Consider the following 15,876-nt stretch of genomic DNA (forward strand, 5'->3'; position numbering starts at 1 on the left):
TCCATATATGTATGAAAGGTTTTCAAACATTTTCCTTTTTGCACTTTAAAGGGCATACATTATTTAAGTTTCAATGAATTGCTGATCGTATCGATTTAAAGTTTACCCACTGACGCCCCTTAATTGCCGGAAGCTCTTAAAGAAAATGGCAGGACAGCGAGTTGAAAACTCTGCTGGTCACATGAATAATGTATTAACACTGGCGCACCATTCTTTTTTGGCCAAGAGTGTGCAAAAAAGGCGCCAAAAGCGACAGCCGGAAACTTTAACTCGGCTCTTTGTCTGTTTGATGCCTTGGATTCCGTCTGCTGTTTGCTTTGATGTCGGGGCCAACTTCTTGTGGTTTTGGCCACTCTCTTTGCCTTTCGCCTTTTGCCTTTTGCCTTTGTCTTCTCGACAACTTTTCGCATTAATTCTGTTAATAATTTTTAATGTCTGTACAGCGGAACGTAAAGTTCGCCAACTATTTGCACACATGGTAATTAAAAATTTAATTGCCTTGTCAATATGTGGCTCGAACTTTCTGTTCCTTTCATTTTACTTCCGGATAAAAGTTAAGTAGCGCCTTGTTAAGTGCAACCACACATTTGCATTACAAATTAGTCACTCAATCGATTTTTTTCAACAAGGATATACTAATTATTGTGTTTAAAAGGAAGAACAATTAAATATTTCCGAGACTTACAGAAATTTACTCATACGCAACCTTGCCCATTGAACGTTCTAAGAGGGGTAGTTTCAGCCCTTAAAGTGAAACCTTTAGACCTTATACTCTAGATCTTCTCTCACTATATTTATCCCATATCCGACCCCATGCGTCCATGTCTGCCTATTAGGACCTGCTAATAGGACCCTTTAAGGACCTCCACTCGCACGCTGTCCAAAACAGCAGGCACTTCCCATTTCGCCGCATGGCATGTGGCAACTATTGGGAGCTGTCAATGCAGAAGCCGCTTGACGTGTTAATTCGCCAGCTGACACGCACAATCCAAAACACACACAATAAACACACATCCTTCCAGCACACACACACACGCACACACATCTACGCATATTCAAGTACAAGGACCCAGGCAAAATGGCTGATCCGACATGCAGGCATTCTTATTTATGGCAGCACTTCCTTTGCGGTTTATTAGCCACGTGCCTGCATTTCACAAATTCCGGCAAAACAAAAGGTATTCCATATAAATGCAAATGTTCGCAGGCAGCTGCTATTAATGCATATTTTACAATGCATAAGTACTACGGTGCACCTTTTTACAGCAGGACTATTTCATCAGTAGGGCCTGCCAATCTCTGGAAAAGTTTACATGCATATAATTTTGTAAAAAGGGAAATTGTTCACTTGGTTAAGTGCTCAATTAAAGGCGGGAACGTATAGTATAGCCATTGTTTTTGAATGCATGACGTTAAAGGGAACCTTAACAGATTGTTATTGGTTTGGAGTCATAAGTAACGTATTTATAATTAAAGAATAATTATTTCTATTCTATTTTTCCTTGACTTGTTTCTTTTAATTACTATTTTATGACCCAAAATTGTAAGAATATATCCTAAAAATATAATAATAAAATTAATTTGGCATATTACTAGTTTCTTTCTTTTAATTATGAATTAAATAGCTGATGATAGACACAATAAATTCACAATACTTGTCAAAATGTAAGAATAACACCATTTCTTGGCAACGGAAATAGCCCAATATCAATGACAGCTGCTGCTGGCTAACACACACATGTGCCGATAACATTTCCAATTCGGGGTCACTTAAATCAGGATTAAAGACTATGCAAGAGTTTAAAGGCTTTGGCAGACAGGGCACAGCCATGATTTTCAATGGCAACAGTTGTGGCAACATGTAATGCTACTTCCTTCGGGCCAACAACTGCGAATCGGGGAAAATCGAAGGGGGGGAAAGTCGAAGTGATTCACGGAAAAGCTGCTGAACATCAGCATGTTAAATGAGCTGCTCTCTGGCTCAGTGAGCTTGTAAACAGTTTGGCACTTGGAAATAAATTACACACGCAATATCTGTAAATCGTTTTAAGAGGCGAAACGAATTGAATATGTTGTCCGGTCGAGTGCAGATTATATTTGGTTAACTTCCAACCGGAGCGCTGGCCAAAACTTTTCCGGCTGCGTAATAGTTTATTTATGCAGCACGAGTTGGCCAAAAAACCCTGGTGCGGACTGTGACAGCTGTAAATGCTGCGCGTCTTTACAAATTGCCAATGGTCAAACTTTGGCATGCGTCTATCGATAAAAGTTTTTAGCTCCCTCGCTTAATTTGAAAGTCAAGTAACGGCTTGAGTTTTAGCATTCAACGCTGGCTGCCGCCACTTGATTGCCACATTTGTGAGCGGCTGACAGACGTGGCCACCAATATCTGTCCAATTCCGATGCGGATTTGCCAGAAGCGCTTTATTAATGGCGTCACATAGGTTCTATTTTGAGAGGAGCGCTTTTGAAACACTTAATTAAACTGATCGTAGTGGTCTAAACTAAAAGAGAGATATTTCTATTTAACACTGCAAGATGCCACATGGATGCCACATTCTTGAGTGAGTGAATATGCATTAGAAAGATACAAATTTTATAAAATTAAAAAACTAAGCACTGAAAGCAGCTACATCAGCTTAATTCTATAGTATGCAAACAGAATTTACCATAGTAAAGTTTATTTACTCGCTGTTTGTTAAATTCATATATCTCGACCATGATCTAAATCACCAGCTTATTTTAAAGTCATTTAGCCAGTGCCATTTAAACGAGGCAACACTTTGTGCTCGGCTAATATTGCATTACAAAAACAATTGAATTTATAAACTAATACAGTAACCAGGTGGCGTTGGGTGTTGCGACGGCCGCAGTTTGCTGATGAAATCGCAAAGTTGGAGTGGCGAGCACGTGCGGCACTTTGTGCAACACCGCGATGTAGATCCCGCCCCATGGACATGTGCCAAAATGGACATGTAGGAGTATCTGCAGATATATACATACATATGCAGACCCACCTGAAAGCCCAGCACATAATTGGCCATTAACAGCGACCAGGCCACAAAGCACAAAGGACGACACTTAACATTTTTATCCACGAAATTGAGAAATTGAATTAAAAAGTGCGAAAATTGACTGCAAATCTGGCGAAAGGCCACGCCCCGAACTAAGCATAAATGTAAAATTAATTGAATTTGCATTTTGAGCAGACACTCACAAACATACGAGATGCGGAAAGCTTTAATGACGCCCGATTTAATTGCGGCGTGGACCCTGAGGTCGCACACGTTATAAAAATAATCCCAATAAAATGCATTTTTCATGTCAAACGCCTGAGCTGGCGGAATAACATGAATGCACGCACAGGACTTTACGGAATTGCATGCAAACAAACCGGAAAAGCACCATCGCCTGCCACGCACATGACTGCAGTCCAAAAATTGTCATAAGTGGGGCTTTCGGTGTGGGGTATCAGCTTTTCCCGCCCCCAAAAGTGCACTCACTCTCTCTCTCTCTCTCTCTTTGAGCATTATGTAATAACAAAAACAAAATCACATTTTCAGCACGGCTAATCAAATAGTCGAGAGGGCAAACACTCAAAGCCATTTGGCAAGCAAAGTCCAACGGCCAAAGAAACACAAAGAAACAAAAGGAGCTAATGGAGGAGGTACTGCACAAATGAGCTAACAAATGAAGCATATTACTAAACAAGTGCACAGCTGGCGGGGTTGCCCCAAAGTTATGGTACTGTGAGAAAATTGTATTTCATTTAAAAAAAACTAAGCAAAACTAGCTACTAAAAACTTCTTTGAAACTAAAGAAATATTCTGAATTGGTTCTTGCTTATATGCCATGACTATAGAAAATTCTTCGACGCAGAAAATATACATTTAGTATCGCATATCCTTTGGAATTTATTTTGCTCAGTGCCTCAGCCAGGACTAAGAAGATTTGTCTTGGCCGCAAATTCAATTTATTTGCGTCTTAAAGCGTCACCAGCGCTATAAAGCAATAAAGCCGGAAAAAGGATTATCTTTCAGGCTGCCTGCTCCTCCTCCTTCTGGTCAGCAAACGTCCCCCGAGTGGGAGCACCGGAAAAGTTACTGCAAAAAATGGCAAGACGCCTCGGCAAAAGTCAGCCAAAGTTGCAGAGCACTCGCTGATAGCAAGCAACAAAGAAGTTTTTGTAACCAACTCAAAAATAAAATAAAAGCAGCCAGCATAGGAATTATAATGAAACACAAAAAAATGGCATTCTTAAGCGATAGCAAACTTCTTTCCCAGTCGCATGCCGAACAAATTGCAGGCAGGGTACCAAGTGGTTCAATTAATTGCAACTCACACAAAATGCATAATGAGTGCCAAAGGGGGGACTTTCAATATGCGACTCCAGGCCCTTTTCCCTTTTCCCACTCCCCAACTTACAGAGTTATTATATTTCCGCCCTTGCCACGCCCCCCTCCAGCGAACTCATCATGCATTATGCAGCGTGTGTTGTGGGGTAAATGATTCCATCGATGCCACAACAAAGGCGGCAAACGAGTGCGTCTCAACAGCGAATTTGCGATGAGTGCGTGAGCACGCCTATTTGAATATAAATCAATTAGTTTGATAGGCGTGCTTAATGCCCTCTAGTTAGCACTTTATTGGACAAGCTGGTAACTACCGAGCACTGTTGTTGTTATAATTGTTTTAACTACTCTAGAAATGGAGTGGAAGCTTCCTACAAGTGCAATTATAATATAGGAAAATATAGCAAACATTATTTGGATTCATGTAATGGTGAAACAAGATGACCGTGAAATTTGGAAAATTCCGCTCCCGCTTTCACTACTTTCTTCTTCCAAGAACCTCATCACTAGTCATTAAAATGGATGTGCATATATGCAAATGGATGTAGGAGACTCCTACTAGGAGTGTATTTCTGGGAACAGAACTCTCAGTCTCAGCGGCGCACAAAAGTAGGCAACAAAAACCGTCGGCATTTGTTGTCCGCCGCCATTGTTGCCGTCTAGCGGCTTTCAACTTGACGCCAACGCACTTAGGACAACGCACACACACACACACGCACACGCACACTTATTCAGACACTCACACAAGCCACACACCCACAAATACATCATATCTTGACTCATTAACAGCCCCTGAGCGCAGCGCTGTAAAAGCGTTCCAGAGCAGAGATTACTTTGCCTGATACCCCAAACACTCCGACGGGCATTCTAGTCAGCAGCTCTGCCAATTTGGCTTTAAATCACTAAAAATAATGGATAAATAATTAGGGAGTAAGAATAAGCTAGATGTAAGTTTGTAGAGTTTCCACTTATCTAAATCTGTACACAAACCAACAACTTCGTAATTTTACCAAAACAATCAGTTAATTGCCAACTAAGCCATATTAAAAAAATTTGAATAAATGTTGAATTAATTTGGAACAGTTTGTTTTACATTTATCACAAATTTTTGTTTTCATTTTAAAGTATTTACTACATTTACTGCCATATAAAATAGCTTGCATTTCGAAGACTCATTTCTGTTTATATTTATTTCTAAGAATACATATATTTTTCATAATTTTAAGTTTCCCAAACATTTTTGTTTTGCACATACTTTATCATCACTGGCTTTGGGCGTTTGATTCTCGACGCTTAGCGCTCGGAATTCTGTGCTCAGTTCAGTAGGTGACACCATTGCGCGTAGGTGTTTTGGTCGGCCCACGACGTCTGGCCTATATTGCCACATATGGCAGTATATGCAACTCCTCCCGACTGCCACCCAGGAGTCCTCATCCTCGATGCAGTGCACTAGACTGCGTGCACTTGACGCTATTGCTCCACATTTCCTCCACTTTCGAGAGTTAGGGTGCGTACATACAGTGGCCGTCAAAATAATAGTGTTGGCTGTCGTTTATTGAGATTTATGTGGGTTGTGCATATTTACAGACTATCATGGAGTAGTAGTTCGGTTTTTTAAATCTAACTTTCAGTGAGTTACCCAAAAATGTGACTAATTGTGGTATGTTCAACATTGTATCTTCATAAAGTTGTATACTCTTAAAACGAATCTGACTTTGTTACTTATTAAAATTGCTAGAATTGTAACCGCATCTGGACACTTGGGCAGGTGCACTGCCACCTCCAATCCGCGTTTCCCAGTCCCTATGCTGCAACAACACTCTGGGGGGCGCCATTAGTGTCGCGGTGCGTGGCATGAAAAAAAGTTGAGCCAAGTAAGTTAAAACAATTCGCACCGTGCGTGCCGCAAGCTTTCACGTAGTTTTCCGATATCCGTATGCTGATGTAAAGTTTTCAGCTGCCTGCCCTAACTTTCGGAAAATGCTCCTTTCTTACACGTAATTATGCAAAAGTTAAAAGCAACCATCATCGACTGGGGTTTCCTTCTTCTTTTTTTCTGTATATGTATATATTTCGACGTCTTGCCAGTCAGCCAGCCAACCAGCCAGGTAGAAAACCAGTCAGCACTTGAGCTGTCGTTGTCGCGTTAAATTATGCAAAAATATAAAAAAAAGGAAGGGAAAAGCAGTGGAAAATGGCTGGGAAAGATGAAGGAAAAGTTCATTAAAACAAAAAATCCACAACTCGCATTGGTCATCACACCGTTGAGCACTTACTGATTTTCCCTTTTCGGGCGTTATAATTGCGGCTGGGAAAAGGATTTCGAGACGGGAATCCTGCTAAATGCGGCCAAATGTGTTTGCCACTTGATGCCAATTGGTTGGAAATTGCGTAAACACGTCGAGTGTGTAAAGTCGGCTCCACATGAGTGGGCGTAAGGCGTTTCGTGGGCGTGGCCCTGGCTCGGACCGCAGTGTAAGCATTTAATTGCAAGTGACTTCAAGTGTTGGCCGATTTGATGGTCGGGAAATAATGAGCCGTTTATGTTTACATGAGCCGGTGGAGAATGTTGGCTGGGATTGCTGAATATTAGGAATTTGCGTTTGATGCGCAAGCAATGGTACAATGTAATTGTTTTGATAATGATTTGTAATTAGATAATTGCCTTATGAAATAACCATTAATCGGTTTGGATACTTCCATAGAAGCCTTTTGAATATGTTTATCACAAAGGCTCTGTAATGTGTTTGAATTTGCAAGATTTATTATATTCCCTTAAGCTTAAAATGTTAATATTGGATTGTCCAGATTAATACGCATTTAACAAATGATTTCTGAAGGTAAACTGCTTTATGTAATTTTTAATATATTATTTGCTCAATTAGGAGAATTTTTTGGCTTATCTAAACTACCTGAAGATAATTGTTTTTAAAGTCTTTTTCTTTATATAGCTTTCTAGCATTTTATAACATAATTATTTATTATGCAAACTATACATTTATTATAAAATATGAGGGAATATTTCCTAAAAGTAAGTCTTGCTAAAAGTATTTGTTCTAAAGTTTTCCCATCAAATTCATGTTTAATTGAGTTACCGGATAGTTACCAATTAATTAGAATATCGTACCATTTTCTGACTATAAGCTGTAGTACCTTATTAACTATTTACCAGATAAACCAGCTTAAAAGCCATTTAACAATTGTTCACTGAAGATAAACGGCATCGTATAAATTAATAATTTTTATCGCTCAATTAGGAGGCACTTGTCTTCGGCTCATCCCATGTGTGGCTGGCCGGCCAAGTGTTCCCGGCTATCTGAAATCTGATATTTCCCACGCCAAAGGCCGATGGCCATTGTCGCCTCGTTACGCGTTCGTGGCAATTGGCCGGCACTTTAAGCGACAAGCCGGCACTTAATTACATGTGTAGTCCGCTGCTGGCATGTCCTCTGCTGTCAATTATGGTGTGTCCGACATGTGTATTGCATCTGGATCGCTCTGGGTGAGCAGGGGGCTGGCGGTTGGGGGGATAAGGGTCAGGTCCTGCCTGCCGACGGGCAGGGTAAGAGTATCAATCACGACGAACATGTTAAAATAATTTCATTTCACAACCGGAATTAAATGCAGTCGCGTGCGGGGCCCATTTACATGACACGACTATTAAATTAAAAAACATGAATGGACAGCCACAAAGGCGATGAAGTGATTTTTTTGCGAGAAAGGGCTATAACTTCACTAAGAAAAAAAAGTAATGAATACCAATAAATATTCATCTTTGAAGTATCCTCCTATGAAGTAAGTTGAATGATTATGCTAAGCTAAATAAGTATAGCTAAGTAACTCTAAGATTCATCTAAAATCATAACAAATGGTTTTAATTCAAATTTTCTAGAGATTTAAACTTTTTTAAGTGCATTCGTCCAAATGCCATCGTTTAGTCAGAGGCAATCGGTGGCTATAAAAATGGTTTATTGACATACCAGCAATCGCGCAATGTTTGCTTTTAATTTCAGCCCTGTCATAATTTGTCAATTGCGAGCTAATTGTTTTCTCTTACCACTTATTGTGTGCTTTCAGCCAGAGCCAAAATGATGGCGACGTCACAGGATTATTTTGGCAATCCATACGCCCTATTCCGCGGACCGCCCACAACTCTGCGGCCGCGCGAGTCGCCGCTGGGAGTGGGCCACCCGCACGGCCATGGGCACCTGCACAGCCACGCCCATGCCCACGGGCACGGCCACGCCCACTCGCATTATGCGGCCTTGGACTTGCAGACGCCGCACAAGCGGAACATCGAAACGGATGTGCGGGCACCGCCGCCGCCATTGCCGCCGCCACCGCTTCCGCTTCCGCCCGCATCCCCTAGGTAAGCCTCCCCCCCGAAAAAGAGTAAAACCAAAACGGGGGAGGAAGAGAGAAAGTGGGCAGTTTAACACCAGATCGAAGACGAGCAAAGAATTGCAGAGAAAACAAAAACAAAGGCCAATTCACATTGGCATATCATCAGCAACACACATCAACACACTTCTCTGCTTTGTCTGCAATCAACAAAATATCGAAAAAAGAAAAACAAAAAGAGTCAACATCAATTTTAAAGTTTTTACGTTAGTTCGAAAGAGTTTAAAATGCCCTTAACTATTAACGCCCAAAAGTAAACGTAGATTAAAGTAATATTAGCCAATTAATCGTAAAATATCAGCTTTCATTTCTTAAACCTTACCAATGGACTTTGATCCCATCAATTGCAAATCTAAAGTAGAGAAATAGAGAGAGAAAGATATAAGAGAAATATTATCCCTAACTAAAAGTGTTTGCCACGAGTTTTAAATTGTAAACTACTAGGGTATAAGCAAACTAACTGCAAGAAACAACACCAACTAATTAATATTCAATAGCATAATGCTAATATCGTAAGAATATCATAGATTTAAGGCAGAGCATTTCAGACAGCACTTGTACCGTTCTAGACTTAAGTATTCGAAGTATACGTAACTCAAGCAATCCAATAACAATAACTAAGTAGAAACTCTTTTCAAAATAATACTATACATGAATCCTTCAGTCGAACACCCTACAATATTTCTGAGATAAGCATATAGAATTATATAGCCAAAGCCAGAAAAGGAGTTGTAATCAATTGCATATATATTTGGTAGATAAAGACAGCTAACGAAAGGGTCCACAAGCTACCCATAACTTACTTAGACTAACTAAACACAACTAGCCCAGAAGTAGATATATATATATCGGGTTTTGCTAATATCGAAGTATACGTAAATTGAAAACCAAGAATTTTCCCTAGTTTAAATAACACTTTTTCAAAGCAATACCATAAACAATAATTACAAGTTAACGCAACTAAACACATATTGTATACCAGTTAGTTTATGCCTAAACACTACTAGTAGCCCTAAGTCCTAGGCATAGACCGAGCACCACGGCGAGATATGCACCCATGTAAAATGCAGAAATTAATTACCAAGAGTACAAACTGTAAAGGAAACCCCTATTGAAGCTCAATTGGCCAGCCCATCTAGTGTAGCACTAAGTAGTTCGTAATCGTAAACAATTGTAAGGCAAACACTTTTCAAGTGAGCGAAATATCAAGCAAACTGTGAGAATTCGAGGACATGTGACGATGGAGCAACCCCCCAGATCGAAAGAGAATATCATCAATCAACATACCCGTGGCCGGAGGAGCTGCTCTTCAATCAACACTCAACCCGAACTGGGCCCTCAAAAGCCCGGCAACCTAAAGTTAGTCCTTTCATTAGCCTCTTCTATTAATTAGTTAGTCAGCCAACGTTTCTCTCTCTCATAATTCTAAACGAAAGTAAGCATAGAAAAGAACCAATACTTCAATCAACATACCCACAAAACAAAATCCCCACCAACTGGCGCGGTAAGTGAAGAGCCATTTTAATTTTAGCCTTAAGCCTTAAGCCCTAGCCACTGACTAGCCAAATGTAGTAGTCCAAAGTAGTGAATCCCACCTAGAACTCAATTCAACTGCATTTGGATGACGGGCGGCATCGAGCCCATTTCCGGATTTTCGCAAGTTGCAACCGATGATCGCCGATGATGCATGTGATAAGCAAGTGATGAACAATCCGTAGCAATCAGGCAGTAGGCCCCTTGAACAATTTAACTTAGCTGCATTTTGCGCATGCCAAACGAAAAATAACAAACCGTAAATTCCAATGGAAACTAAAACTAGCAAAACTAACTCCAGCCGAAGGAACATGCAACCGAATTCGTTTTAAGATTAACATTCAAGCCAACATTCAACATAGATTAACATTCAAGCCAAGTTACACATGCAACTTAATCGAGGGGGAGCAAAAACGGCCAAGCAATTATTTTGGCCGGTCCGTGGAAATTTAAATCTAGGAATTTCCTCGCGACTATCGCGTTACTTTATACTTTATGCCCCGCTGGGCGATAATCAAATTTAGCGGAAATGTCTCAACAAGCGTCTTAAATATGCAGAGTGCAATGGCAAGTTGACATGCTAGACGTTCGTTAGAGTTCTGCCAATTATTGTGGTCACACCTGGCAGGAAAAAATGTTCGAATTAAGCCATTTTCCACATGGGAAACTCATTTGCCGGGGGGTTATTTACTTTCTTTTTCATATTTACATTTTTTATTTACATATATCAAAAATATCGCTTTATTAATAATATTTTTTGCAAATGCATATACTTTTTAGCTTTCTATTCCTGCTAAAAGACTTAATATGAAATGGTTTGGGCTGAACATAACATTCCTATCTGGGAATCAGTTACTATATGCACTTATTTAATGTTTCTCAATAATACATTTGTAAAGCGTAATTATTTAAATAGCAAAACTCTTTTAATCGCAGTCCTTGCCAGTGAAGTGAAAAATTTCCTTATTTCGGTTTTAGGGCATGTTAACATGTTCATTTATTGAAAAAGTTCTGCTCAACTTAGGGCCAAGTTTCAATTCTCCTGGCTCGTAGCTGTGACGTGTGGCATGGCATGTTGCCAACACTGGTCATGCACTTCCTGTTCAGGGAGGTTCAGCCGCCATGTGATTAAGTAACACATGTAACTGCCAAAATCACTGGGCTTTCTCAGGTGTCCCGATGGACGAAACATGCTAATTTGCCAAATGGCTGCGCCACGGGCACTATTAATAAAATGCTGGCTGCACAAATCATTTTGGCGTATAATTGGTCATAACAAAAAATTGGTATAAAGCTATAATAATATACGAATTTAATCTCTATTCAGTTATCATAAATTTTAAGAGTATTTAAAAATATTCCCCTTCTGACAAACAACCCGGTCGTTCTCCTTCCTAATTATCTAATTAGTTAAGAAGCACTCTGCTTTGCCATATTAATAAATCTTACTCGGGGGTATTTTATACTTGCATTCTACCATGGCTTATTTTTGCTTAAATTAAATACAGCCCATTTCATTTACTAAGCCAGCGGCCGGCTTGCTTTCGACCAGCCAAGAGCCAGGCTAAGCGACAATTTGGTGGCATTTAAGAAGGTTGCAGCATGAAATGCTGAAGGCCGAGAGTAATCATAATAACCATAATAATAATGGCGCGATGGCCCCAAGTCATGTTACACCATTAGCGCAAAGAGTCCAAGGAGCCGAGGAGCCACGAAGGAGAGGAGCGGGTAGAGGAGCTCCAGAGGTGCGCCTGTAAATGCAATTTAATTCCGAGACTGTGAGCGCCACTTGGCCAGGTCTAATGAATGCAGTAGACTGTGGAACTGGCACAGGACACAGTACAAAAGACCGGAGTTTCCTCCGAAGTTGCGTCCCTCCGTTTAAGCAATGTTGTTTGGGGGTTGCAAACAAGGCAGCCAGCATCCTGTTGTGGGAAAAGTGCGTATCTCATCCTGGCTGCCTTTTCTCGCCATTTATCTGGAAAGGAATCGCCCATGGATATGGCCAGCTGAATACCTGTAATTAAAAATTGTGCAACCGAGATACTTCCGTTCGAATTATGTGCACTTATCCGGCAGGAAACTCCGGCAATAGAGGCAAAATTGTTATTGACCTGCTGCAAACAATTTGGAGTGTCGGCCAGTAATTGCGGAAGTGTTGGGAAAAAATGAAGCACCCAACACCTGGGGCTCAAGCCAAGTCAATAAATCACAATTCAGAAAATCAGTTAACAGGACTAAATGCCAACTAAACTGGATAAATCCATGCCAGGGGTTCAACCATGGCTCTAACCTGTTAACACATTTTCCAGCTGACTTTTTGCCACTTGCTGTTTTCTGTTGGTGCAACTGCTCAACTTTTTGTGTGCTTAAGTGTTTTTTGGCCCTTTTTATGCCAGGAAACAACAAAGCGGAGGTTTTTGTTTCACCACAGTGCTTACACTTTAAAATGTTTTTGTAAGCTATAGTAATTATTTGCCTGCGAATGTAGCTTTTTACAAACACTTGAAATGTGAAAGCTCGCATTTACATATGGAATTTTATTTAGTAAAATATATTATGTATTTACTGTTCCATTAAAATGTTTGTAATCACTTGTAGCAGTCTGGACAATAGCTTTTGTTTAACGAAGGAATTGGAGCAAGTGTGTATAGTTTTGTTTCTCTCAGTGCACTGCCACATCCTTTGGGGAAAGTTTGTCTGTTCCGTGGCGTAAACGCAGCGTGTCGCCAGTCGGCCCCCGCTAATTGGATAAGAATCAGATGTTGGCACTTCATAAACTGCCACCGCTGGCTCATTAGGGTCTTGGGTCAAGACGGGATCAAGAAAGTCAACCCCAAGTTTCAACTAGGGTTGCCAATGAATTTAAAAGGAAAGTTTCGAAACTTTTAAAAGGTTTGCAGTCCAAACACACGGCTTATACACAAATATTATTGTTCGATACTGATATACCAATAGGTATAGTGCAAATAAGAAAATTCATTTTACTCGTTAATAAAGTTGAGTTTACTTTGTCAGGAAGAAACTTTTTGATTGCGGCATTTAGAAATGCATTCCAATTAAGCTACCAATTTTTTTGTATCACTTTCTATTTTATTTCGTTTTCATAAGCAATAAATGAAAAAGAAATCTCCTAAAATGTATTTGAATTTTTAAAAATGCACTTCTATTTAAGCTGCATCTTTGACTTGCTGCGCCAAAAGCTCTGACTAATTGCCAAGAAATCCGTGTGCAGCTGCTAACAAATTGTCGATGAATTTGATTTCGACTTTGGCCATTCGGCTTGTTGTTTAATATTTTATTAAAGCAACGCCTTCAAAGCAAAGCTTAAGCACAGAGACAAACAAATTTTGGACGAAAAAGGTGATGGTAAGACCCTGGGACAGACTAAACGAAATGCTCTTTATAATTAACTTTTGCAACTGGCAAGTAGGGATTTCCGCATGTGTCTGTTGTCACCCAAGTGTGGTAACAATGATGGTGGCAAGCGAATATGAGTAAAGGATGTTTCCTAGTGCTACCGACTGTGGCCAAAGGCACAAATCATAATTTCAAATATTTTCCAGAGCGCATACGTATTTTGGCCATGTCTGCGACTCCCTTTACTCGACATTTCCCTCCCTTGACTCATCAACTTTTGTATTGTGAGAAATCAACTTTTCACCTGCATTTGATGCCGCACTTGATTTACTGCTGATTACATTTTATTTGCACCGAATGTCTGTGGAATCGGTTTTTTGGCCAAAGCCGTATGTGCGAATAATTCCCCGTCTGCAACTTAAGACTTTGCAATTAGTGCGGAGTAAAATATATTAATATTAATCAGGTGTTTATTTGCCAATTGAATTAGTTTAATTAAATGGTAAAGCGGCCACTTCCACTTGGTGTGTGTGCGTGCAATTGGAATTTTAATTGCATTATTAATAATACGCCCCTATGGCTAGCGAAAGATTTGGCTCTCGAGCCAACGCATACGAACATGCATGCTTTTCGAGTGATTACGCATACGCACCGTGGTCGTCAAAGCACTAGTGCAAGTGAGGCAAATATGCAAACACAAATTACATTGCTTGACAACAATTTGGGTCACTTAGCGCTGCAGAATGTAATATGCGTTGGGGTTATAAAATTTCCAGACAAATGTGCGTGTGCCTGGTGACTCGACAATTGCAAATCACAAGCACTTGACTTGCCAGCTTACACAGTCACGTGCAGCGCCCTGGAAGTTGAGAATGACTACACGGAAATAGATGGCCCCGACCAAAGCCAACAGAGAGTTTTTCATCTTCCCCAGTGGGAGTTGTCACTGCTCACTGAAGGAAATTAAATACAAATATTTCTGGGAATGTCAAAAGTGAATCGTTCTTGAAGTAAACAAAATTACATAGTCCCCTGAGCTGGAAAGTGTTTGAAAGTATATAGATAAAATTTCAAATATTAATGAAACACATGAGTTACTCTTACCATTTCCAAAAGTCACAGTTTAAGCACTAGTCCAAGATCTCCATTACATTAGTCCGTTTTTCTGGATATATTTTGCTTTTGATGAACTTTTTTTTTCAAGTGAACTAGGCGCTGCGTTTGAGTGTTGCATATTTCATTAAAAATATGGCATGCCATACAGGAGTGCAACCCTCAGATCGAGTTTAAGGCCCAGACCGATGTTGAGCTACAAAATGGCGCACACTAATGCACACGCACGCATACACTTGTAAGCGCCTTACCAACAACAAGTGCGTAAGTGCGTGGGGTTGGGAATTCGGGGGTGGTGTGTTGGTACACAGTAAAAAAATGCTACAAAATCGAAGTGTCTTCACCAAAACCCACTCGTTTTTATTTATTACTTTAAAGAATAAAAATTTCAAATGTGTATTTATTTTTTATTTTTTTTTTCGTATTTTATATTGGATCCTGCATTATTTTATCAGCTTTTTATATGTGCTCTAGATTTCTTTCTGTGTAGTTGTGCGGTGGTTTGGGCTTGGGGATGATTTCGCAATGCGTGAGTGGGCAGCCCCCATTTCGCAGGAAAAGTCGAGAGGGCGTCGTCATTTGTGCGTGGGCGTTCGAGATGTGTTTCAGCCCCTTCTGCCGCCATTGCCCACCCTTGGCGCCCTGCTTTCTTTGGCCACCTCATCCCTTGTTCATTTGTTTGTTTCTTGGCTGGAGGGGGCAAGAGTAAAACTTTTTCCTTTGGGGTCGCGGCTAAAAAACTTGCGGACGACGAGTGTACCACGCAGCCTAATGCAACTTATTGAATTTTCGAGTGCATGGCTTAGTTGATTTTTTCCCTGAATCTTTTAATTAATGCATGTAGCTGCACTTCAGAGAAATACAGCAGCAAGCAGTTATAGACCGTGCATATAACACAAGTGCCTTTTGTTTGGCCATCGCTCAGACTAAGAAAATCTGCTGCCTACTTTTGTGCGGCGTCTCCAGCAAGCCACAAAGTATGCCCCTTCAGGCAGCCCGCCAGCCAGCCACGCCCACCGCGGCTGCCCCAACGCCCACCTGGCATTGACAACCGAACAACGGAATCGAGTGAAAAGTATTATGAGTGGAATGAATAGTAAGAATAGACAGAACGAAG

General features: G+C 40.5%; 1 protein-coding gene across 4 annotated transcripts in view; it reads left to right on the forward strand.

Annotated features, from left to right (window-relative positions):
- The first annotated feature begins 8,429 nt into the window (after positions 1-8,429).
- Positions 8,430-15,876, forward strand: part of LOC6613753 (sex determination protein fruitless) — a 99,342-nt gene continuing 91,895 nt past the window's right edge. For all 4 annotated transcript variants that reach the window (XM_032723308.1, XM_032723307.1, XM_032723306.1 and 1 more), the window contains exon 1: positions 8,430-8,721. In XM_032723308.1, the coding sequence (XP_032579199.1) occupies positions 8,441-8,721 (281 nt within the window). In that variant the 5' untranslated portion in view covers positions 8,430-8,440. The remainder of the gene's footprint in view (positions 8,722-15,876) is intronic.

Source organism: Drosophila sechellia, chromosome 3R (assembly GCF_004382195.2).
Source record: "Drosophila sechellia strain sech25 chromosome 3R, ASM438219v1, whole genome shotgun sequence".
In the NCBI taxonomy this organism is placed as follows: domain Eukaryota; kingdom Metazoa; phylum Arthropoda; class Insecta; order Diptera; family Drosophilidae; genus Drosophila; species Drosophila sechellia.